The 26,992-nt window shown below is 43.5% G+C and overlaps 1 protein-coding gene across 3 annotated transcripts in view; it reads right to left on the bottom strand.

Annotated features, from left to right (window-relative positions):
- Positions 1 to 26,992, bottom strand: part of lyst (lysosomal trafficking regulator) — a 360,509-nt gene that overhangs the window by 175,938 nt on the left and 157,579 nt on the right. For all 3 annotated transcript variants that reach the window (XM_043680014.2, XM_043680023.2, XM_087978632.1), the window contains 5 exons: positions 21,221 to 21,368; positions 10,334 to 10,557; positions 9,296 to 9,362; positions 9,058 to 9,167; positions 6,534 to 6,960 (listed from right to left, as the gene is read on the bottom strand). In XM_043680014.2, coding sequence (XP_043535949.2) covers positions 6,534 to 6,960; positions 9,058 to 9,167; positions 9,296 to 9,362; positions 10,334 to 10,557; positions 21,221 to 21,368 — 976 coding nt within the window. The remainder of the gene's footprint in view (positions 1 to 6,533; positions 6,961 to 9,057; positions 9,168 to 9,295; positions 9,363 to 10,333; positions 10,558 to 21,220; positions 21,369 to 26,992) is intronic.

The following is a 26,992-nucleotide window of genomic DNA, read 5'->3' as shown; positions in this document are numbered from 1 at the left end:
GAGAGGGCGGGGGGAGAGAGAGGGCGGGGGGAGAGAGAGGGCGGGGGGAGAGAGAGGGCAGGGGGAGAGAGAGGGGGGGAGGAGAGAGAGGGGGGGAGGAGAGAGAGGGGGGGAGGAGAGAGAGGGGGGGAGGAGAGAGAGGGGGGAGGAGAGAGAGGGGGGAGGAGAGAGAGGGGGGGAGGAGAGAGGGGGGGGCAGGAGAGAGAGGGGGGGAGGAGAGAGAGGGGGGGAGGAGAGAGAGGGGGGGGAGAGAGGGGGGGGGGGAGAGAGAGGGGGGGAGAGAGAGAGGGGGGGAGAGAGAGAGGGGGGGAGAGAGAGAGAGGGGGAGAGAGAGAGGGGGGGGGAGAGAGAGAGAGGGCGGAGAGGGGGAGAGAGAGAGAGGGGGGGGAGAGAGAGAGGGGGGGAGGGGGAGGAGAGAGGGGGGGAGGAGAGAGGGGGGGAGGAGAGAGGGGGGGAGGAGAGAGGGGAGGGAGGAGAGAGAGGGGGGGAGGAGAGAGAGGGGGGGAGGAGAGAGAGGGGGGGAGGAGAGAGGGGGGGGAGGAGAGAGAGGGGGGGGAGGAGAGAGAGGGGGGGGGGAGAGAGAGAGGGGAGGAGAGAGAGAGGGGGGGAGAGAGAGAGGGGGGGAGAGAGAGAGGGGGGGGAGAGAGAGAGGGGGGAGGAGAGAGGGGGGGAGGAGAGAGGGGGGGAGGAGAGAGGGGGGGAGGAGAGGGGGGGGAGGAGAGAGGGGGGGAGGAGAGAGGGGGGGAGGAGAGAGGGGGGGAAGAGAGAGGGGGGGAGGAGAGAGGGGGGGAGGAGAGAGGGGGGGAAGAGAGAGGGGGGGAAGAGAGAGGGGGGGAGGAGAGAGGGGGGGAGGAGAGAGGGGGGGAGGAGAGAGGGGGGAGGAGAGAGGGGGAGGAGAGAGGGGGGGGAGGAGAGAGGGGGGGAGGAGAGGGGGGGAGGAGAGAGGGGGGGAGGAGAGGGGGGGGGAGGAGAGAGGGGGGGGAGGAGAGAGGGGGGGGAGGAGAGAGGGGGAGGAGGAGAGGGGGGGAGGAGAGGGGGGGGAGGAGAGAGGGGGGGGAGGAGAGAGGGGGGAGAGGGGGAGGAGAGAGGGGGGGGAAGAGGGGGGGAAGAGGGGGGGGAGAGGGGGGGTGAAGGGGGGGGAGAGAGAGAGGGGGGAGAGAGAGAGGGGAGAGAGAGGGGGGGGAGAGAGGGGGGGGGGAGAGAGAGGGGGGCGAGGGGGGGGAGAGGGGGGGGGAGAGAGAGGGGGGAGGAGAGGGGGGGGAGAGAGAGGGGGGAGGAGAGAGGGGAGGAGAGAGAGGGGGGAGAGGGGGGGGGGAGGGGGGGGAGGAGAGAGAGGGGGGAGAGGGGGGGGGGGAGAGGGAGAGGGGGGGAGGGGGAGAGGGAGGGGAGGCGAGAGGGAGGGGGGGGAGAGAGAGAGGGGGGGAGAGAGAGAGGGGGGGAGAGAGAGATAGGCGGGCGAGGGGGAGCAGGGCGCGCGCCCGAGGGGAGGGGCCGCGCCCGAGGGGAGGGGCCGCGCCCGAGGGGAGGGGCCGCGCCCGAGGGGAGGGGCCGCGCCCGCGGGGAGGGGCCGCGCCCGCGGGGAGGGGCCGCGCCCGCGTGGAGGGGCCGCGCCCGCGTGGAGGGGCCGCGCCCGAGTGGAGGGGCCGCGCCCGAGTGGAGGGGCCGCGCCCGAGTGGAGGGGCCGCGCCAGAGTGGAGGGGCCGCGCCCGAGTGGAGGGGCCGCGCCCGAGTGGAGGGGCCGCGCCCGAGTGGAGGGGCCGCGCCCGAGTGGAGGGGCCGCGCCCGAGTGGAGGGGCCGCGCCCGAGTGGAGGGGCCGCGCGCGAGTGGAGGGACCGCGCGCGAGTGGAGGGACCGCGCGCGAGTGGAGGGACCGCGCGCGAGTGGAGGGACCGCGCGCGAGTGGAGGGACCGCGCGCGAGTGGACGGACCGCGCGCGAGTGGACGGACCGCGCGCGAGGGGGAGACCGCGCGCGAGGGAGAGAAAGCGCGCGAGGGAGAGAAAGCGCGCGAGGGAGAGAAAGCGCGTGAGGGAGAGTGTGATGGGAGAGAGAAAGTGTGAGGGGAGAGAGAAAGTGTGAGGGAAAGAGAGAGTGTGAGGGAGAGAAAAAGTGTGAGGGAGAGAAAAAGTGTGGGGGGGGGGGGGAGAAGAGAGAGAAGGGGGGGGGGGGAAGAGAGAGAGAGAGAGAGAGAACGAACGAACCCTATGGGAGGTGAAAAAAAAGGAGCAGTGATCCTGCACAGCTGACTGAGCAAGCATTGAACTTTTGCAGCTAACTATCCCAGGAAGGGCAGAATATTCTCAAAAAGAGGGACCAGCTGGAGGTTGCTGTACACGTTGAAACCAACAGCACAGGAAGAGAAAAGGACGGAATTCAAAGGAGAGAACATAGAAAATTAGGCAGGTTAAATAGTAACCTTCTGGTGCCACATGCTAGTGTGAGTAAGAATAGGATAGAGCAGATGAATGCATGACTGAGGAGCTGGTGCAGGGGAGAAGGATTCATATTTGTGGATCATGGTCATCTTTTCGGGGGTAGAAGTAATCTGTATTAGGAGAATGGGTTGCACCGGAGTTAGAAGGAGACTAATATACTGGTGGGGAGATTTGCTAAAGCAACATAAAGTCATAGAGATGTACAGCATGGAAACAGACCCTTCGGTCCAACCCGTCCATGCCGACCAGATATCCCAACCCAAACTAGTCCCACTTGCCAACATCCGGCCCATATCCCTCCAAACCCTTCCCATTCATATACCCATCCAAATGCCTCTTAAATGTTGCAATTGTACCAGCCTCCACCACATCCTCTGGCAGCTCATTCCATACACGTACCATCCTCTGTGTGAAAATGTTGTCCTGTAGGTCTCTTTTATATCTTTCCCCGCTCACCCTAAACCTATGCCCTCTAGTTGTGGACTCCCCGACCCCAGGGAAAAGACTTTGTCTACTTATCCTATCCATGCCCCTCATAATTTTGTAAACCTCTATAAGGTCACCCCTCAGGGGAGAGGCGGGGGGCAGCAGTGCAGTGCAGAGAAATAGTGAGAAGAAAGCGGAGAGGCTGGTGCAGTTGGGAAAAGGAACAAGAGCTGAAAATGTGTTGCTGGAACAGCGCAGCAGGTCAGGCAGCATCCAGGGAACAGGAGAATCAACGTTTCGGGCATAAGCCCTTCTTAAGAAGCAAGTCAAACAGTGAAGGTAGGCAGGAACAAAGCACAGAGTAAGGTAGGACTGATAAATTATACTGCATTTATTTCAATGCAAGAGACCTGACAGGTAAGGCAGATGAACTCAAGGCATAGTTGGAAACTTTGGACTAGGATATCATAACTACCAAAGACAAAGGTTAGGGATGGATAGGACAGGTAAGCTTAATGTTCCAGGGTATAGATGCTTTTAGAAGGATAGAAAGGGAGGCACGAGAGGAGGTGGTGGCAATTTTGATTAGGATAACATTACAGCTGTACTTAGGGAGGACATTCCAGGGCGTATGCCCAGTGAAGTTATTTGGGTAGAACTGAGAAATAACAAAGGGATGATTACCTTATTTGGATTGTCCTGTAGACCCCCAAGGAGTCAGTAGGAAATTGAGAAGCGAATTGATAAGGGTATCTCAGTTATCTATAAAGGTAATAGGTTGGTAATGGTAAAGGATTTTAATTTTCCAAACAGACTCAGACTTCCATAATGTAAAGGGCTTGGATTGAGAGGAACTTGTGAAATGGGTACACAAAAAATTTCTTGTTCAGTATGTGGATGTACCTACTAGAGGAGGAAGGCTTGACCTTCTCCTGGAAAACAAGGCAGTCAAGTGACTGGAGTTGTCTGTGGGGGAGCACTTTGGAACCAGTGATCATAAGTCTATTAGTTTTTAAATAATGATGAAAAAGGATAGATTTGATCTAAAAGTTAAAGTTCTATACTGAAGGAAGGCCAATCTTGATGTCATTAGACAAGAACTTTCAAAAGTTGGTTGGGGACAGATACTCAGGTAAAGGGACAGCTGAAAAATGGGAAGCCTTCAAAAAACAAATAATACGTGTCCAGAGACTGTATGGTCCTGTTAGGGTGAAGGGTAAGGCTGGTAGGTGTAGGGAATGGCTAGAGAAATCGAAGTTTGGTCAAGTAAAAGAAGGAAGCATATGTCACATATAGACAGCAGGGACAGAGTGAATCCCTAAAAGAGTAGAAGGGCAGTAGCAGTATACTTAAAGAGGAAATCAGGAGGGTAAAAAGTGGTCATGAGATAAACTTGGCAAAAAGAGTTAAGGAGAATCCAAAGTGTTTTTACAAATACATTAAAGGACAAAGCAATAATTAGGGAGAGAATAAGGTCCCTTAAAGATCAGCAAGGCCGCCTATGTGTGGAACCGCAAGAGATGAGTGAGATACTGAGTATAGTTGGTTCTGTTATAATATGGTAGTTCCGCTCTCATACAATCCCAGGATATTGGTGGGCGGCACAGTGGCAGAGTGATTAGCACTGCTGCCTCACAGCGCCAGAGACCCGGGTTCAATTCCCGCCTCAGGCGACTCTCTCCCCGTGTTTGCACATTCTCCCTGTGTCTGCGTGGGTTTCCTCCCACAATCCAAAAATGTGCAGGTTAGGTGAATTGGCCAAGCTAAATTGCCCGTAGTGTTAGGTGAAAGGGGTAAATGTAAGGGAATGGGTTTGGGTGGGTTGCGCTTCGGCGGGTCAGTGTGGACTTGTTGGGCCGAAGGGCCTGTTTCCACACTGCAAGTAATCTAATCGAAGTAATAAGAAAATTGCATAATAGCAGCACTATGTAAACCAATGAGACTAGAATTGCGTTATAACCAACAAAGTCCATGCTTTAGAAACAGTATCCCCAATTCATCAATCGCTTTATAGTGAAGTTGCATTAATGAAATATGTTATAGCAGAACGACCTGTATTTTGCTTCAGTGTTGACTGTGAAGATGTGGAAGCCAGAGAACTTGGGGAAATAAATGGCAATATCTTGAAGTGTCCATATTATAGAAGAATAAGTGTTGGGTGTTTTAAAATGCAAAAAGGTAGATAAATATCTGGAATCTGATCAGGTGTACCCGAGAACTTTGTGTGAATCTAGGGAGGTGATTCCTGGGCCCCTTGCTCAGAGATTTGTATCATCGATAGCCAGAGGTGAGGTGCCAGAAGACTGGAGGTTGCCTAACATGGTGCCATTATTTAAGAAAGGTGGTAAGGAAAAGCCAGGGAGCTATAGACCAGTGAGCCTGACACTGGTGTATGGCAAGTTGTTGAAGAGGATTCTGAGAGACTCGATTTACATGTATTTGGAAAGGCCAAGAATGATTAGGAATAGTCGACACAGCTTTGTGGATGGGAAATCATGTCTCACTAACTTAATTGAGTTTTTTGAATAAGTGACAAAGAGGAACTGATGAATGGATGTGGTCTTGATGGACTTCAGTCAAACAGTCAACAAAGTTCCTCATAGTAGAGTGGTTAACAAGGTCAGATCACATTTAATACAATGATAACTAACCATTTCAATACAGAACTGACTTGAAGGTAAGAGACAAAGGGTGGTGGTGGAGGGCTGTTTTTTGGACTGGAGACCTGTGACCAGCAGTGTACCTCAAGATTGATGCTGGGTCCACTAAGTTTTGATTTGATCTGATTTATTGCAGTCACATTTATCTAAATGATTTGAATATGAATATACGAAGTATGTTAGTAAGTTTGCAGAAAACACAAAAATTGGAGGTGTAGTGACAGCTGAGAAGGTAACCTCAGAGTACAACGGGATCTTGATCAGATGGGCCGAGGAGTGGTAAATGGAGTTTAATTTGGATAAATGAGAGATGCTGCATTTTGGTAAGGCAAATCGGGACTGGACTTGTACACTTAATGGTAAGGTCCTGGGGAGTGTTGCTGAACAATGAGACCTTGGTTCCTTGAAAGTGAATCTGCTAGTAGACAAAATAGTGAAGGTGGCGTTTGGTATGCCTGCCTGTATTGATGAGTGCATTGAGTATAGGAGTTGGGAGGTCACATTGCAGTTGCACAGGAAATTGGTTAGGCCAAATTTGGAATACTGTGCTCAATTCTGATCTCGATTAATTTAGGGTATCTGGTCCGCATGGACAAATTGGACTAAAGGGGTCTGTTTCCACACTGTACATCTCTATGACTCTGTATGAAAATATTAGATTAGGACCTTAGCTGGTACTAAAGCCTACAATATGTAATTGTGACATAAGTTGCTGCTATTACAGAGAGAGGATACCAATGCAATGTTTCTTGTCTTTCATTTCAGGCAGAAAAACTATACCTTTTTTGACCTAAGTATGTTACTGAAAAGTTGCTCCCACAATACAAGAAAGAAGCAAGAACCTGTTTTTGGAATGCTTTTCTCACATCAGTATATCCTAAAGTGCTTTTCAGTCAATTAAGTATATTTACAATGTAGCCATTGTTGTACCGCAGAATGTATGAAACAAGTGTTTGTTTATTAATTTATAAATTCACAAAAACAAATATCAAGAATTGAATTTCACTCTTACCCATGCCTTCAAAACTACTCTCTCTGAAAGTAGCTAGCCGATATTGTCTTTGTTTCCTTTTTTTCTCAAATGACCTGTCTGTTGCATTGGCGACTTCTACTTTTAACCAGAGAGAGACACTAAAGCCATCTGACATATTTGGCCAACAGTTCTGACCAACAAGTGGCAAATGGAGTGGAGCCACATGCCAAGGTGATGACAATTGGTGGGTATATTCCTCAAATTCCGTCTCTCTTTTGCTGTGTGGAAACTTCACTCGCCTTAGAAGACTGGAGTCCTTACTGCTGACAGCAGAATTAGTTTTCTGCACGACTGGAATGGTAGTGAAAATATCTGTGCTGAATATAGTTGGAAAGGTTAGGTAGTGCATTGGGAGCATATCTACATTTGCTTCCGCTATCCTCAGAATCCCTCTAAGTAGTATCTTCTGAAATATAAGAAAAGCAATATTTTTCAAAGTATTAATTGCAAAATCAGATAATCTATTTGATTTGCTGCATTCTGTTGAAAAAATGCTATAAAATCTTCATCTATTTAATAGAACATATGGGTTACTCTAGAATCTTTGGAACATTTAATAAAGAAAGTTCACAATTTATGTTGGTGTAACAAGGTACAAAACAAATGTTAAGAGATTGTACAGAATATGGTTTTATCTTGCCATTTTCATTCTTCTTGGTGCCAGCCAACTTCTATCCCTTTCCTCCTTTTTTCTTTCCATCCTTTCTTCAGCAAAAATTGATGCACTGATTTCAAACAAACATTTGCTAAATAATTATTTTGCTTTCATTCAGATGGTCGATATTAGAGTATGGTTAGTAGCTGAAGTATAGAAGATACAGGAGCTGGGCTGTATATTTATTCATACATCACCAGTCAGCTAACATGGTTTTCCGATTTAGCATTTTACTTTATTCAAATAGGAATTCTAAAAAATTAACCTATTTTTCTAATCAACCTGTACCTCTGGAGCAGATGAGACTTGAGCCTGAGCCATTCAGTTCAAAGGTAACGACTGACCACTGCACCACAACAGGGCTTCCAAAGTAGAGATTTTTGGTTTTCTTAGGCATAATTTTCTCAGTCTTGGTTTATGGTGGGTTTGCTGGGAGCTGCTTTAGGATCGTGACCTAATATGTTCCCACCACATCATTGCCCTTTTTTTAATTAACCTATTTTTCTAATCAACCTGTTCAGAGAGGTTATTACAGAACTCTAGAGAAAATAGGGATTTTTTTTTTGCTCAATTGGAGTACCATCGCCTGTTTCAAATAAACTGGGTAATAAATTCATCAAACTGAATCCCTATTTGCCCTTTAACTCCCTGGAAAAATAAATCAATCATGATGCCTTCAATAGGTCTATGATTTCATACTATGACAACTGCAACAACCCAAAATGATCATGGACTGTGATATAGCCTAACTTAGTGAAAAAAATCTGCATGAGCTATCTTTTTAAATGTCTGAAGCTAAGCTCACCATGCTGATCAAAATACTCAATTACGAATTGGCCAATTTGTATCTTCACATAATTAACAAATCAATAGTACATTTTAAAAGCACAAAGAGGGGTTTTTTTGTGTCGCAATAGTGGTGTCCCTCCCCTTGGACCAAAACACTTCATACAAGTTCAACCTGCACAAAAGGTATGTAATAACGTCTCTGAACAGGTTGATTAGAAAAACAGGTTTTTAAAAAAAACCACCTGAGGTCCCACAGCACAAAGCAACTGAATTGTAAGTCATATTTGCTATACATATAATATATTTGTTATACAATATATAACACATCTTTGATCAAATCTTTGTTCATTCTTCCTCCTCAGGCTTAGTGTCCATTTTACTTTTATGCCTCTATGAATCACATTGGGATGTTTTTACTATATTAAAGGGGCAAGGTGGCTCAGTGGTTAGCACTGTTGCTTCACTGTGCCAGGGACCAGAGTTTAATTCTAGCCTTGGGTGACTGTGTGGAGTTTGCGCATTCTCCAAACATCTACATGGGCTTCCACCAGATGCTCTTGTTTCTTCTCTCAGTCTAAAGACATGCAAATTCGCTGGATTGGCCATGCTAAATTGCCCTGTCGTATCCAGGGATATGTAGGCTAGATGGATTAGCTATGGTAAGTGCAGGGATAGGATGGGGATAATTGTTCTGCGTGGGATGCTGTAAGCAGGGTCAGTACAGATTCAATGAGCAGAATGGCCTCTATCTGACTATGAGTCTATGAACCTCTTCCAAAGCCTCTAACAGCAAAAACAATGAAAACAGTTGCCAGCTTCCCAACGACCTCTTCTTCAAAAACACAGAACGTTTTGAAAATTTGTATTTTGCATGTATTTTAAAGTTAGTTTTGCTATCACTCTGAATACAATTCTATGCACCCCAATTTCTCCTGGAAGTGCTCCATAACACTGAATTGCTGTTTGCAAGCTAAATCTCTACTTTGCCCTCGTCATTTGACAGCACTGTCATCTGTTTTGAAAAGTATTTTCTGAAAATAATGCAGACAGTCCACTCACAGTTGGAGGAGTTCTCTCTAAAAACAGTCTCAGAAAGAGTGTCAACTCTTCTGCTGATAACCTGGAGCTGATTAGAGTCACCAATAATTCCATGAGTATTGTCTGGCACTCTGCATAAACAAAAGTAAACTGTTTCAGGATCATGGAATTTTAAATCACAATCACATTTGAAACACACAAGGTTGCTATACACCTCAGTGATAACTGGAATCTCAAGCAAAAGAAAGGTTGCACATACCCTCTAAAATGATCTCAGATTGACACAATACAGTCTTGAAACCACCCACAATAGTTTTTACAGCTCCCTGAAACAAAATAAAACATTGTGAAATAAGAGCAAAGGAAAACGAACACTGACAATGTTACATCAAGTATAGATAACAAAAACCTCTTTGATACGTTAAAACTAGAACAGCTCAAGCACCATCTTTACAACAGAAATAGATTCACAATGAAGGTTTCAGAAGATAGAAATCTTACAAAGTACTGAAGGATGGATATTCTACAAACCATGACATAATTTAAGTGTGTTTCTGCACAGTTGGTAGGACCAGCCTGCTAGTTCCATCTGTCTACTTTCACAAATAAGTGATTCTTTCCTCTTCCCAGATAGAAAGAGGTTCCCATAATAAAAATGTTTTAAATAAAATGCAGGTGGCAAATACTCTAAACTGAATAATTCCCAGCCTAAATTACTCACTCTGAATCTGTCAATATTTCTTTAATTTCACGAAAGCAACAGAAAGTTGGCTGGGAGGAGATTTACATAGAATATGCACTTAGGCATGGACAAGGTGGGCCAAATGGCCTCTGTGTTATAAATTCTACCTACAGAGGAACCTCGATTATCCGAAAGACACGGGCGGGAAGTATTTCGTTCTGTTAATCGAATGCCAGATAATCGAATGCTGGATACCATAGGGACCTTGCGATCTTACCGGATAATCCAGAATTCAGATAATTGAGGCTCCTCTGTAATCATGAAGGAATTCGGTTCTAAACTAGAATGTGAAATGGCACAGGAAGCAATTGCAACTCCAGTTTTTTGTAAAGCAGAATAATAAAATCAAACTACAGTCACTCAATCCTTGTTAAATCAAATACAATGACATTAAACTTATCAAATGTTTTCCATGTTAAAACATTTCCAACATTTTTTTTATTTAAACTGCTTAAAGTTGAATATTTTGACATTTTCAGCAAAACTGATAAAACAATTAAATTGTATATAATCTGTTCTTTTGGCATTAACATTCTGCTTTTGTTAATGTCTTACCTGCTGATAAACAGATGTAGCATTTTTTTCACTGTGTTGGACAATCTTGAGCAGACCTCTGAAGACATGGATTAGGACTTCAAGGCTGGGATTGCCGATAGACAGTAGGGTGAGTTCTAACATACAGATCTCAGGATACATCAATTCTCTCTGTGCACTACCCTCAGCAATATTGAAGAGATAGCTGGATGACTGAACCAAGGAAATGTGTTCTGGTTTCACATCTATATCCAGAGAGGAAAGAAAGCAATTACACGTTATATTTTTCTCCAGCATACATTTGGGACTACTAGTAAAGTTAGAACAAAAAGACACTGCACAAATCTCAAAGTAGATGAGAAAAATAGATTTGCCTAAAATCCAACAAAGAACAATGCATGAATTAGCACAAGTCATTCCAGAAAATCATTTTAATTAAAATTATCTATATCAAACGGACAACTCAAAACAAACAGCCAATATTACCAGCTATATTCTAACCATAATTCATATTGGAGGGATTAAAAAAAATGGGACATTTCTATCTTCCTGTTGTCAATTGTACCAAGATGGCTTTAACAGCTGCAAACTCTTATGTATACAAGCAAATGAAAACATAGTTATTACAATTTGTTTACTTCTTTTAGCAAAATCTTCCTCTTTTTGATGAAATCAATGTGTTCCCATCCTTTTTCCTTCCAAAACTGTTATTTTACAAAAAAAACTGCAAAAACGTTTACTCACAAGCCAGTCTGTCCATCCAACCATCCATCCCATTCTGAATCATCTACAAAGTCTTGCAGCTAGTCCCATGCCCCTAACTCAAAATTTGATTAAAACCTTTCTTGTATCTGTTCTTTAATTGATATTTATGCTATGAGCACAGGACTGGCTGCAAGACTTTTTGTATCCGTTCAATTCTCCATAGCAAATCAACCTTGCTAAAGTTAGTACTCCATGAAGTTTAGAAGGATGAAGAAGGAAATGATTGAGTATAGAGACATCTGGATCAAGTGGACATGGAGAAGATGCTTCCACTGGTAGGAGAGACTAGGACTCGAGTGAAGAGATGACCCTTTAGAACTGAGATGAAGAGAAATTTCTTGAGCCAGAGGCCAAGTCATTGAGTGCACTTGAGAGAGACAGATAGGTTCTTGATTGGTAGAGGATTAAGTGTTACTGGGTAAAGGCAAGAGAATGGGGTTAGGAAATATTTTAACCCTAACTGTGAATCCTCTTGCAAGGATGCCTGCCTTGAAGAAGTTTTCCTACTCTCTCTACAAGAATCTCAGGGAGTCCCTCTCCCACTGCAACTCCCAGGTCATACTCCATGCTACTTTCTCCCCACCCTCCTCTAGCTTATCTCTCCATGCTTCAGGCTCTCTGCCTTTATTCCTGATGAAGGGCTTTTGCCCGAAACGTCGATCTTGCTGCTCCTCGGATGCTGCCTGAACTGCTGTGCTCTTCCAGCACCACTAATCCAAAAATTAGGAAATATATCAGCCATGATAGAGTAGCGGAGCTGATTCAATGGGCCAAATGGCCTAATTCTATTCGTGTGTCTTATGGTCTTATGATATTAACCCTCTTGTTCTCTGCACCCTATTTGCTATGTATCTGCTTAAAAATGTTTATGTCAAAGCATTTAAAATTTTTTAAATCGGCAATTATAGCTGCCAAAAAGAGCAAAAAAAAGGAGAAATAATAAAGTAGAACTGCAATAGCTAAGACTATTTTATGTTAATACTAGGTACATTTTGTACACATTTATGTTTCTCATTACATATTATCTGGGGAATATATGATGTAATAGAATGAGCTTAAACATGATTGACCTAGTTACTGATAAAATACCAAAATACTTATTACATAGTTCAAGGCTAACATATAGCTCCTGAAAAAAATTAAGCAAATCAATCCCTTATTGTCCACTGCCAGTCTGATGTAATTTCTGACAAGATTTGTGACTTATTAGTTTATCACCTGAATTTACACAGAGATATCTGATATCTATTGCTACATGAAGAGAAACAGTAGGATAGCCAAACCACCCGTCACTATTTTGTCTCAACAACGAATCATTGTTGCTCATGTAGTCATTTCACATGGGAACACCCATCATCTGCAAGCTCCCCTCCAAGCCACTGACAAACTCCTGCAACACTTCAAGATAGTTTTTCATGGGGCAACAAGAGAAGGGTAATAAATGCTTGCCTAGCCAGTGATAACACCTCCCATGACTGAATAAGAAAAATCCTTTGTCATATATTCACTCTTCTCTCCTTTTCTAAATCAACTCGCTTTCCAATTCCTATCTTAGTGAAGAATTTGGGACTTTGATAATTATCCATTCTTTTACCTCCTTTTATTTTAATTACTATTGCTGCTTTCATTATTAACAAACATTTGTAGCACTCATGACAATCCATTTTAAGAAAATCAGCCTAGTAAGCCCATTCTAAATTAAAGTATCAATTTCTCTTCTATTAGTACTGGCTTCAAAAATGCTCATTTGCACAGTGAATAAAACAATATTATACAAAAATGTGTACTTAAAGAAAAAAAAAATACATTTCAAACATTTCCAAATATACTAATGTCAAAATCAAGACTAAAGATTTATTTAAAAAGTCAAGAGGTCAACTTTTACATGAACTGAGGAGTTGAAATCTATTTTCATGCTATTGTAGAAATGCCACGTCAGAGACTGTTCCAACTAACCCAACAACAAAAAATTGGGATCAAAAAGATTGGGAATTGCAAAAAGGAATCAAGGTGATTTAGACTAGTTGAGAGATTGAGCAAACACGTGCCTTCATTGTAAGCAGATATGGATTCAGAAGTAAGGATGTCTTCTGCCTGCAGGGTCTTGGTGATACTGCATCTAGAGCATTACGTACAATTTCGATTTTCCTGCCAAGGAAATATGGAATGCAGCAGAGTTCACAAAGCTGATACTAAGAGTGGCAACACATCCCAAGATTGGTTCAACTGGCCTGCATTCACCCAGAGTTTAGAAGAAATGAGAGGGGATCTGACTGAAACATAAGATTCTAACAAGGCTGGATAGACTCTATGCAAAAAGGATATTTTCCTCTGTTTGGGGAATACAGAACTTCAGACAGACTCATCTTGGAAAAGCAAATTATGTACTTAATGGTAAGCAGCTAGGGAGTGTTGCTGAACAAAGAGACCTTGGAGTGCAGATTCGTAGTTCCGTGAAAAGTAGAATCACAGGTAGAAGGCAGCATTTGGTATGCTTTCCTTTATTGATCAGACCATTGAGTATAGGAATTGGGAGATCATGTTGCGGCTGTACAGGACATTGGTTAGGCCACTTTTGGAATATTGGGTGTGATTCTGGTTTCCCTCCTATCGGAAAGATGTTGTGAAACTTGAAAGAGTTCAGAAAAGATTTACAAGGATGTTGCCAGGGTTGGAGGATGAGCTAAAGGGAGAGGCTGAATAGGCTGGGGCTGTTTTCACTGGAGTGTTGGAGACTGAGGGGTGACCTTATAAAGGTTTATAAAATCATAAGAGACATGAATAGGTTAAATAGACAAAGTCCTTTCCCTGAGTGGGGGTGTCCAAAACTAGAGGACATAGGTTTAGGGTGAGGCAGGAAAGATATAAAAGGGACCTAAGGGTCAACTTTTTCACAGAGAGGGTGGTGCATGTATGGAATGAACTGCCAAAGCAAATGGTGGAGACTGATACAATTGCAGCATTTAAAAGGCATCTGGATGAGCAAATGAATAGGATATGGGCCAAATGCTGGCAAATGGGACTAGATTAGCTTAGAACCTGCAGTTTGATCATCACAATCTTTCTGATCTTCATAAAACAAATAGGAGTTTCAGTAATGTAGTATTTTCTGTAGTTCAATGCATTTCTCGAATGTCTTCGAATGCTTTTTTTTCCTATCTCAGATCTAGACATCTGATATTTATTTTCTTTTACCCCAATCAGTCCTTAAACTGTGGCCCAGTGTTAACAGGTGATCATTGTGTCAGAAATTATGGGCTCAAGCAACTGGAGACTTGGCCACATAAATTAGGTTGACGTGTTACTGCAAAAGTAATGGAATATTCAATGTTAGAGGTGCCATCTTGAAAATGAAATGTTAGACTGAGATACTGTCGTAATAGTGTTAAATAATGACAATTAACTTTTGAGTTCCATCATCTGATTTTAATACCGAGGATTTTCAAAGATTCAAATTATTTTTTAAAAGTAAAGTAAAGACACTGAATTAGAAATGCCCACAGTGATCATCTGACTACATTACTGGGGCCCTGGCAGAGATATTTAATACCTTGCTGGCCACAAGGGAAGTGTCAGATAATTGGAAGACAACTAATGCGGTTCCTTTGTTCAAACATGGCAGCAGGAATAGGCCAGGTAAATACAGACCAGTTAATTTGGTGGCTGTAGCAAAGACAGCATTGGAAAAAATCCTTGAAGAACTGGATTAATCAATACTTGAAAAGGCAGGGATTGATTAAGAATAGTCAGCATAGATTGGTTAGAGGGATTTCCAGTCTGGCTATTTGAAAAAGTGACTAAATACAGTTGCATCCCATTGAAACCTCACGCTAAAGAAAATCACGCTGTGGAGGATCACTAATAGATAATTGTTTCACCTGTGCAGTAGAAATTCCACGTTATCCAAACAACGTCCACAATTTTTCAATCGCATTATAGCCAATTTGCATTGATGAAATACACGTTATAGCTCATATTACCCTCATATAGATGAGGGTAATACTGAAATCCATTTAAACCACATCACCATAAGGCCTTTGTCAACACAGGTCCAAAAGGCAAGAGTGCTTGGTTCCAAAGCAAGTTTGCTGACTGGATACAAAACTGGCTTGTAAATAGGACGCAAAGAGTGATGGAGGAGGGCTGTTTATGACCAGAAGCCTGTGAACAGTGGTGTAAAAGTGTTTCGTGCGTGGGCCTTGCGGTTTATTATTTATATAAAATACTTGGATATGAATGCAATAGGTGTAATTATATAATTAAATTTGAAGATGACACAAACGATTGGTGGTGTTGTTGATAGTGAGGATGGTCTCAGGCTACAATCTATTATTGATCAGCTGAGATGTCACTTTTTATAAAAACCTTTAAGTTATCTTGAGAATGTGAATTTAAAGTAATTCTGGGATTTACATATTAATGAACTGAAACCTGTAGCCCATTCTAAAAGGTGAAAGACTTAACAACAATCTAGATTCGTTTAATATACAATTTTACTTGCAAGACACTGCAATCATTTGCTATAAATTCTGTCTTATGATCCTGCTTCACAAGCAACTGATGAAGGAGCTCCAAAAGCTCCAAAAGCTAGTGATTCCAAATAAATCTGCTGGACTGTAACCTGGTGTTGTGAGATTTTTAATGATTAGAGTAGAAGCATATCATCTTGCAATAAACTGGTTTGTGCCATCAATTGTGTTAGGCATCACCTAGCGTGGATCAGGACCACTCCCCATCCTCTCAATTAATCCATGCTTCTCTAAAATGGAAATTAATTCTGCCCCTCAAATTTTTTTCAATAGTTTCTATAACATTGATATTAGCTTACTGGCCTACAGTTTCCTAGTTTATCCCAATCACTCTTCTCGAATAATGGCATCACGCTAGCTACCATCCAGTACTTGCATCCTGTGGTTAGAGAAAATTTTAAAATTAATATCAGAGTCCCTGCAATCTCCTCCATTGCCTTCCACAGCAGCTTGGGAGACACCTCAGCTGGGTCTGGTATTTATCCCTTCTAAGCCCTCTAAAACTGCTACACATCCCTCTCTCACAAAAGCTAATTTGTTCAAGTATATCACAGTCCCATCCCCTGATTTCTACATCATCGTCCTTCTTCATAGAGAATACAGATGCAATTAATGACAGATACTTATTGGCAAAAGGCATGCTATTGGGAGTACAGAAGTAACAGACTACCTATAGATTAACTCTGCTCTTTATTATTACCTGTGTGTGTCTGGTTTGCACGAGTTTGCACTCAGTAGAGCGGACCCATTTTCTGCTATTAAACACATACTCTTCATTGATATCTCATTCACTCCCTTTCCCTTGTGATCTGGGATACCCTTACCATCTGTTCCACTCAGCCTCTTCCTTCCCACTTATTTGTCCTTGTATGTGTGGACATGCAGCAGGACCGGGCGGGTGCGCTTTACCAGCCCAGACCTGTGCACTGCAATCCGATAGGCCCTTTCAATCTGCAGCTGGCTGGACTTCATTTGAAGGCCCAGGAACTGCGGCAGCCAGTTTTCAAAGAAGCTGACTGGCTGCCCATCTTCTTCACCCTCCGGGAGCCTGACAATCCGAAGATTCATCCTCCAACCTCGGTTTTCGACCTGGTCTCATAAGGCACGCACCTCCTGCTTTAATACCTGGATCCGACTAGATGAGGACTCGATCGCCGCTTCTGAGGCCTTGGTTCGACCCGCCACCTCTTCCATCTGCTCTCCGAGCTCTCGTTCATGCTTCTGCAGCATGGACGCGATGGGTTGGACCTCATAATCGCAGCCCCAACCTTCGAGGTATCTCTCGTCATTGCCACCGCCAATTCGAAAGTCTGTCAGGTTCCCCGGGAGTTCGGGAGAGGCTGCTGCTGCGGGGGAGTATCCTCCTTGCTGCTCTTTGCTCGCTCCTTTTCCTTTTGGCATACTTCCCACTCCCAAATATTAACAAATGTGTTCTGTAAGGTTTTAAATTAATAATTCCTCCACATAAGTTGGCCAGTGATGGCAAAAAGAACAATACGCCTTGGCTGTTAGGCAGAGCCTTCACGGCCGTTTTACGGAATTGCCGCCAATTTGCCAAGTCCCCTTACCACCTTTCTTAAATAGTGGCACCAAGTTAACCAACCTCCACTCTTCCAGCACCTCAGCTATGACTACTGATGATCCAAATAGGTCATCAAGGGGCCCAGCAATCACTTCCCTAGCTTCCCACAGGGATCTAGGGTATACCTGATCAGGCCCTGGGGATTTATCCACCTTTATGTGTTTCAATTCAGCCATTCTCCTCTTTAATATGGACACTTTTCAAGATGTCACCATCTATTTCCCCACATTCTGCATCTTCCATGACCACCTCCACAGTAAACACTGATGCAAAATACACATTTAATAACTCCCTTCTTTTCTATGGTCCCACATATAGGCCGCCTTGCTGATCTTTAGTTACTCTTTCGTCCTTACTGTATTTATAAACACCCTTTGGATTCTCCCTAACCCTATTTGCAAAAGCTATCTCATGTCCCCTTTCTGCCCTCCTGATTTCCTTCTTAAATATACTCCTACTGCCTTTATACTGTAAGGATTCACTTGATCTCTACTATCTATACCTGATATATGTTTCCTTCTTTTTCTTGACCAAACCTCACTTTCTCTAGTCATCCAACATTCCCTACACCTACCAGCCTTGCCTTTCACCCTAACAGGAACATACTGTATCTGGACTCTTGTTATCTCATTTCTGAAGGCTTCCCATTTTCCAGCCATCCCTTTACTTGCAAACTTCCTCCCCCAATCAACTTTTGAAATTTCTTGCCTAATACTGTCAAAATTGACCTTCCTTCAACTTAGAACTAACCTTTAGATCTGGTCTATCCTTTCCCATCACTATTTTAAAACTAATAGAATTATATTCGCTGGCCTCAAAGTGCTCACCTACTGACACCTCAGTCACCTGCTTTGCCTTACTTCCCAAGAGTAGGTCATGTTTTGCACCTTGTCTTCTGCTCTGAATGAGAAAACATCAAGGATTGCATCCCAATGCTCATGCACTCCAGGGAATGATCTTATCACACACAATCCTGTGTTAGTTCTAAGCATCGAGAAAGCTGTTCATCACATGCTTATATACATGATGGAGGTAAGAGACATTGAAGTTTTACTCATTAATATGGAATTACTAAATAACGTATAAATGTGAACCAAAAGATGAAGCAACAACACACAATATTAAACAAAAGGGCTCATCCACATGCACGCTTACTGGGTATTACTGATGTTTCGCCTTCATGTACATGATATAGGCAAGGATTCCTGTCCAGTGTGTAGGGTTCTCATATTATCATCCTCTTTAGAATTGATCTATTAAAGGGTTGCCTATTATGAGGTTGTAGCTAAGCCCAGAGATGGTCTAGTTGGACACCAATACATGGCTGGGAATTGTGTGCCACATTCCCTGGTTCTTTCCTTCACCACACTAGAAATCATCAGATAACTGAACATGTAAACGCTGATGGAGACAATAACAAATCACTGTATATTTCAACAGAACATGGCACATAGTAAAATATATTCACACAATTCACAACTTCTGCAAACCACGCTTCCGCTGTGTAAATGATGGAGCATTTTGTCTGAACTCTAAGTAGTTCATCCTCATCACACAAATAGCTCCTACCCAACACAAAAAGAACATGCAATGAGCAGATAAACATAAATGTAAAATAATACTAAATAAATCAGCAGCATGATGTAGGATAAATGTAGGAGACAAATTCATAAGAAAAACCAAAGCAACAAATAAGTCTCCAGATACATATAACATTCATGTTGTCAGTCAAGATTCATTCCATTGTGATATTCAAGATGAATATCTTAAAATTAAGAGCGTCCAAAGCTGTTGCATCAATTACTTGGTTGGAGAAGTAGTACCTATTACAGCCAAGTAGAAGTTAAAACATAAAGCAAACTTGTAAAAAAAATCCTGCGTAACAGAAATTAAACATGCTACAATGTACAATGACTTTCCTTATGCCAATGTCACGGAGCACAGCAACAGTATATATTTAAAATGTTAAAATAATAAAATTCCCATTGAAAAGTATATTTGAAAATAAAATGGATTATAGAGCATGTACAAGGCACATTCAGATTTTTATAGGAATATTTTCTGATTCTTAGTTTTCATAACCAAAGTATCCATTATACCTATACAAAATAAATTATAAGCAACTTAAACTATATAATTCTTCAGTATTGAAAAAAACATGAAACTTCATAAATCCTTGTCAAATTTTAATCACATAATTTCCATGATAATTGACACAACTATTAAAAGTTAACGCTAAAACTTTGCAGCTTCTCAAATAATTGCACATTCAAACACTGAGTATAGGTGTTGGGGTGTCATGTTGCAGCTGTATCGGACATTGGTGAGGCCATTTTTAGAATACTACATACAATTCTGCTCACCCTTCTATATACAATTCTCTCACCCTTCAATAGCAAAGATGTCGCTGAATTTGGGAGGCTGCAGAAAACATTTTTAAGGGTGTTGTTGGGACTGAAGGGTTTAAGTTATAGAGAGGAGCTGAACAGGCTGGGGCCTTTTTCCCACTAGCATCAGAGGCTGAGGGGTGACCTTACAGAGGTTTATATAATCATGAGGGGCTTGGATATAGTGAATAGCTAAGACCTTTCTCCTAGGGTGGGGAAAGAGTCCAAAACTAGAGGGCATGGGTTTAAAGTGTGAGGGGAAAGATTTAAAAAAGACTGGAGGGGTAACTTTTTCATGCAGAGAGTGGCATATTTATCGTATGAGCTTCCATAGGAAGTGGTGGAGGCTGGTACAATTACAACATTTAAAAGGCATCTGGATGGGTAAACGGGTCAAATGCTGGCAAATAGGACTAGGTCAGATAGGGATGTCTGATCAACATGGATAGATTGGACCAAAGGGTCTTGTTTCCGTGTTGTATCCATATGACTTCATGATTCTAACTTGGCCTTGACCTCGACTTTGCAATCTACTGGGGATCATCATTTTAAGGAGAGAGATGAAAGATTTAAAGGGAGCTGAGGGGCAACTTTTTCACGTGGAGACTGGTTCATGTGTGGAGTGAACCAGAGGAAGTGGTGGATACAGGTAGAGGTACAACATTTGAAAGGCATTTACATGAATAAAATAGGTTGAGGGGGATATGGTCCAAATGCAAGCAACTGGGACTAGTTTAGTTCAGGAAATTTGGTCAACACAGATGGGTTAGACTGAAGGAACTGTTTCTGTATTGTATGCCTCTATGACTAAATCAGCATACAAAGCTTTATATTATTCCAAGTCAATTAATATGACCCTTATTTTCAACTAAAATCTAGAATGATGTTTTTGTGCAGTTTTGTGCTAGCTTGGAAGCTCATATAACCTCAGTGCCGTTTTGGAGCAGTCTCATCACACGCTAACTTTGCTGATCCCCCATCTTACCCTTCCAATTTGCAGCACAACTCCTCAAACCAGAAATTCAAAACTGCTCATCTTGTAAGTCCCTTGCTCTTAGCAAGGATTCAAAACAGTGGTGATTTGGAGTTGCAGCATAATGGTAGGTTTGGTGAGTGCAAGAGTTGACAAGAGGGAGGATTGGCAAGTATGATCAGCAGTGATCAGTAGTTTGGGGAAGTGGGAGAGGCAGGAACCCAGAGGCTCGGAGATTAGGAATGACAGATAGCTAGAGAATAAGAAAGTAGAATAAGCCATGAGTTGAAAAGGCAAAGAGTTGGAGGTAAGTAGAATGAGGCAACATTTTTTTTCCCAATTTATTTTATTTGAAAGTTATTTAATTTTCAGATATAGGAATTTAGCAATGCAAAGTACTTCACTATTCAGAATTTTATGTTTTAATGTTTTTTTTTTCCTATGGTCCTAAAGGTCTTACAGAATTTAACTCCAGCTTTTACATTATTTATAACAGGACAAATTGATTTGCTTAATGTAGTTTTACTTCGTTGCTCTTTTCAGGAATGCTACTATAACATTACAATAACATTAATGTAACAGCTACTGTCCTCATTTACATGGTAACTTTGTATTTGAGAACAGTTGAAAAAGATGGGAGGATGGTAATGAAATACATGAAAACAAATTTACCTTCCTCCCTGACTGCAAAACCTTCTGGGTTACTTTCACTATCAGCCTCATATCCCTCCTCTTCTGCAAAAAGCATGTTACAATATTGAGGCTCTTCTGTCTCCTCTGAAAGATCAGCCAGCTGTAAGGCCGTCTGATTATTTATTTTCTGTTGAAGAATAATTAAAAGTTAGCATTTATTGCCTTTAAATAACTCTCCCACTTTGAAATCAGAATATGCCATTTCAATTAGACAATGAAATCAGTTTTTTTAATAGATTATCTAAAGTGACAATAAAATAGTCTGAAAGTTTAAACGATAATCATTTTCTAGATTCTGAACAGTATTCATCAATTCTCACAGCATTATCAGGGCTAGCAGATAAATGTGCACTGGCAGATTGGGTGCACTGTAACTCGAAAATAAAGAATCAGGAAGCCAGAGAATCCTTGGAAACATATTTGAGGCCAAGAGAGGAACTGAAGCTCAAAAACAAGGAATTGAGGGGAATAAGGACCTTATTATCGTATAGCTAATTTGCACATAGTATGGTTTGAGTGATGCTGGAAAGAAAAAAATATTGGCAAGATCTTCAAAAATATCGATAATCTTCAAAAAAAAAAATGCCATGAAATCTTTTACATCCACTGAGGAAGCAGATGTGGCTTCAGTTAAATATCTCACCCAAAAAATAGCATCCATCAACATTGCTTCCAGGGACTTGAAACCATGACTTTCTGATGGTCAGGTTCATGTACTACAAATGGAGCCAAGACTGACAACCTAAATTGCCAATATAAAAACAAACTTGAAAATCAAATTTAAAATACAATGTCAGAATACAGCTACCCAACATGCACATGACAAATTTATTCACAGCTGAAATAATATACAAACTGCATTTAATTGCTAAGAAACAAACCGTTCATACAGCAGGCAAAATTTGATTTACAAATACTAATCTGAGCTGCATTTGATCTTGCTTCGCATATGCACAGTTTCTTGTAGCCAATTAGTACAAGATTTGCAGAGCAACAATCCACACAATATGAGATTGATAATGTATATTTTTGGAGCAAGCAAGAGAAATTGAACAGGACAGTTGCTGGATCAGGACTCTATCATTAGAGTATGCAGTATTACCTGACAATGTTTCCAAGACATTTAATGTTAGCGCAAATTCAGTATAAACTAATGGCTTTAATAAAAACGGATTCAATAGTTTACTTTCCCGGGAATAACTGCAGAATTATTGTCTGTTTTCAAAATTTCATGATTTGCCCCACACCTCAGAAATATACCTTAGTCTTGTTCATCGTGGGGAGATCATGTACTAACTTAGGGTAGGGTACATAAAATACCTTCATGACACCTTGAAATTGGAACTTCCACATATACCTTCTCCTTCAACTCAGGTGGAGCCACAACATATGGTTAAGATTTTAAAGAGTTTCAATAGCTAGGAAAGAAGTTAAAAAGCAGATTGAGGATAGCAATCTTTTGATTACTTCCAGTAACAGTGATTATAGGAATAGTTAAGTAAATCAATTTGTGGTTGGAGACACATTGTAAAAGGGTGAGTTTCATATTTCTAGGCTCCTGGAATAAGTTCAAGGCAAACAGGTGCATATCAATAGGGCTGGGACCAATATCCTCATAAGTGAGTCATACACAAGTTAACTTCCCTAAGACTTTATTCCTCCAACCCAATGTGGGACAATGGGTAGAGTCCAACACCTGCTTTATCATAATATCTTTCACTCCAGCTAGGTGCAGTCCTGCTCTTGAAAGCCTTCTAAAGACTACTTCACCAAATCATCTTTGCCTGCCCATGTTTTCTTTTCCCATCTGGGTGTAAATTCAATTGCCACACTGGCAAGACATACTTCGGAGGAAAAAATGTATGCCTGCAAGTCAAAATAGGTTCTCTGTCACAATGTCATTTAGGTAACTAGAATGCTTACTGGGTGGAAGACATTCAACTTCTTGACACCTCTGATACTTACTTCCATGCCTCAGTTACAGTGTGTGATTGGTCCTACAATGAACATAGATTTGCAGCTTCATGGCCATGTTGATGGCATCGGATATCCATGCCATCTGGAGTTGCTCAAGTACTGATGTGGCTTTGCCAATTCTTGCCTGGATATCAATAACTCCATCACTCTCTCTGGAGTTGTTATTTCCTAGGCCCTAAAAGTATTCATGTTGATTATGTTTACTGCCTGACAATGATGGGGGAGTGCTGTGTTACCATCCAATTTTTATTGCCTCGGTTTTTTTTCCCACGGCTGGATGCAAAGACCAATCTCTGTCCCTAAACGTGAGGCAGATGGTAATATCTTGGAGTGTGCATAACTCTTCAGCAAGGTCATGACATCTCTAAACACTTAGGTCAGTCAACAGCAGAATTGCCACTGGATTGCAAGGTCTGCACCCATCATCACCTTCTTCCCAATGAAATCAATAACTGAGAAAAAAAGGAATGTGGAGAGTATGCAGCCCTGTCATACTTCTGCAATGATGTTGAAATTGTCCATCGTGCCCTTGCTTGTTTTGGCACAGCTGCTAAATAATATGCTGCTCCAAAATGCTGTACCATCTTATGATGTACGCACATGACTGTCAACAGATGTATCAAAACCTTCTCAAAATCAATTAAGTTGATAACAAGTGGCTTCTGACACTCTGCTTCATGATTTCCTCAGTTTAATTATCTGCTCTATGTCATGGTCTGCTATCACAGAAACGTCACTGTTCTTCAAAAGGGTTATCATCTACTTTTAATCTGCTGAGAAGTACTGTGCTGAAAGTCGTGCTGAGTACCAACAGCAATTTTATTTCCCTTCAGTTGGTGTCGTCACCTAGTTTTCTTTTCTTGGCATGATTATTCTTAGTCTTCAGTCATACAGAACATCCTCTCCAGTGCAGATCTTGTTGCATAGATTCTTTCACACAGTTAATACTGCGTTTTTGCCCTATTTCAAGAGATCTGTTGGCATCATATTGATCCCAGATGACCTGCTGTCCTCTTTCGACTTGTGATAGCTCTTTGGACCTCTGATTTTGCAATTTCACCCAGACTGACATTCACCTGCTGAGATACAGAATAGTCATCAAGTTCCAACATGGAGTAAGGGCCAGAACAATTTAGATTCATTGAATGAAGATCCTGGAACTCTCTTCCCAACTGTAGCTTGGATACACCTGTGTAACATCAAGGGTTCAAGAATGAAGTTTACTACCACCTTATTGGTGGCACAGTGCTGCCTCACAGCGCCAGAGACCCGGGTTCAATTCCCGCCTCAGGCGACTGACTGTGTGGAGTTTGCACATTCTCCCTGTGCCTGCGTGGGTTTCCTCCGGGTGATCTGGCTTCCTCCCAAAGTCCAAAAAATGTGCAGGTTAGGTGAATTAGCCATGCTAAATGGCCCGTAGTGTTAGGTGCAGGGGTAAACGTAGGGGAATGGGTCTGGGCGGGTTTGCTTCGGCTGGTCGGTGTGGACTTGTTGGGCTGAAGGGCCTGTCTCCACACTAAGTAATCTAAGGGGCGGCACAGTGGTTAGCACTGCTGCCTCATAGCACCAGAGGCCAGGGTTCAATTCCTGCCTCAGGCAACTGTCTGTGTGGAGTGTGCACATTCTCCCTGTGTCTGCGTGGGTTTCCTCCGGGTGCTCCGGTTTCCTCCACAGTCCAAAAATGTGCCGATTAGGTGAATTGGCCATGCTAAATTGCCCATAGTGTTAAGTGAAGGGTGTTAGGTGAAGACTCTCGCCCACCCTCTTCAACCAAGACTCTCGCCCACCCTCTTCAACCAAGACTCTCGCCCACCCTCTTCAACCAAGACTCTCGCCCACCCTCTGACGACCCCTTCTCACGCCTCCAACACACCCCATCCACCTGGACACCCCGTGCTGGCCTCCTACCTGCCCTCGACCTCTTCATAGCCAACTGCCGCTGCAATATTAACCGCCACCTGAACTCCCCCACCCCTCTCACCCACTCCAACTCTCACCCTCGGAACACGCAGCCCTCCACTCCCTCCGTTGCAACCCCAACCTCACTATCAAACCAGCAGACAAGGGAGGCGCGGTAGTAGTTTGGCGCACTGACCTTTACACCGCTGAGGCCAAATGCCAGCTCGCAGATACCTCCTCCTACTGCCCCCTTGACCATGACCCCACCCCCACCACCAAACCATCATCTCCCAGACCATCCATAACCTCATCACCACAGGGGATCTCCCATCCACCGCCTCCAACCTCAGACCTACAACCCCACACCGCCCGTTTCTACCTCCTGCCCAAAATCCACAAACCTGACTGCCCCGGCCGACCCATTGTCTCAGCCTGCTCCTGCCCCACCGAACTCATCTCTGCATACCTCAACACAGTCCTGTCCCCCTTAGTCGAAGAACTCCCCACCTACGTTCGGGACACCACCCATGCCCTCCACCTCCTCCATGATTTTCGCTTCCCCAGTCCCCAACGCCTTATCTTCACCATGGACATCCAGTCCCTGTACACCTCCATCCCCCATCACGAAGGACTCAAAGCCCTCCGCTTCTTCCTTTCCCGCCGTACCGACCAGTACCCTTCCACTGACACCCTCCTTCGACTGACTGAACTGGTCCTCACCCTGAACAACTTCTCTTCCCTATCCTCCTACTTCCTCCAAACGAAAGGAGTAGCCATTGGCACCCGCATGGGCCCCAGCTATGCCTGCCTCTTCGTAGGATATGTGGAACAGTCCATCTTCCGCAACTACACTAGCCCCACTCCCCACCTTTTCCTCCGCTACATCGATGACTGTATCGGCGCCGCCTCGTGCTCCCACGAGGAGGTTGAACAGTTCATCCACTTCAACACCTTCCACCCCAACCTCAAATTCATCTGGACAGTCTGAGATTCCTCCCTCCCCTTCCTCGACCTTTCTATTTCTATCTCAGGCGACCGAATCAACACGGACATCGACTACAAACCGACCGACTCCCACAGCTACCTGGACTACACCTCCTCCCACCCTGCCCCCTGTAAAAACGCCATCCCATTCTCCCAATTCCTTCGTCTCCGCCGCATCTGCTCCCAGGAGGACCAGTTCCAAAAACGTACAACCCAGATAGCCTCCTTCTTCAAGGACCGCAATTTCCCCCCCGACGTGGTCGACGATGCCCTCCACCGCATCTCTTCCACTTCCCACTCCTCCACCCTTGAGCCCCGCCCCTCCAACCGCCACCAGGACAGAACCCCACAGGGCCTCACCTACCACCCCACCAATCTCCATGTACAGCGTATCATCCGCCGTCATTTCCGCCAGCTCCAAACGGACCCCAACACCAAGGATATATTTCCCTCCCCTCCCCTATCAGCGTTCTCATTCCTGAAGAAGGGCTTATGCCCGAAATGTCGATTCTCCTGTTCCCTGGATGTTGCCTGACCTGCTGCGCTGTTCCAGCAACACATTTTCAGCTCTGGTCTCCAGCATCTGCAGACCTCACTTTCTCCTGTTAGGTGAAGGGGTAAATGTAGGGGAATGGGTCTGGGTGGGTTGCTCTTCGGAGGGTCGGTGTGGACTTGTTGGACCAAAGGGCCTGTTTCCACACTGTAAGTAATCTAATCTTATCAAGAAACTTGGAGATGGAAACAAAATGCTCACTTTGCCAGCATTGCCCAATCCCATGAATGAATACAAGTTGAAAAAATCTCCATTGATTAATGTTCTAGCTAGGCCTGTAAATTGTTCCTAGAGACTTTTTTTTTAAAATAATACCACAGAAGTGCAATGAAATCAAA

Source organism: Chiloscyllium plagiosum, unplaced genomic scaffold (genome assembly GCF_037043375.1).
Source record: "Chiloscyllium plagiosum isolate Xiang-an unplaced genomic scaffold, Cpla_swu_hap1 HiC_scaffold_3, whole genome shotgun sequence".
NCBI classification, from domain to species: domain Eukaryota; kingdom Metazoa; phylum Chordata; class Chondrichthyes; order Orectolobiformes; family Hemiscylliidae; genus Chiloscyllium; species Chiloscyllium plagiosum.
The sequence above is the reverse complement of the archived record's forward strand: the minus strand, read 5'-3'. Positions and strand labels throughout refer to the sequence as shown.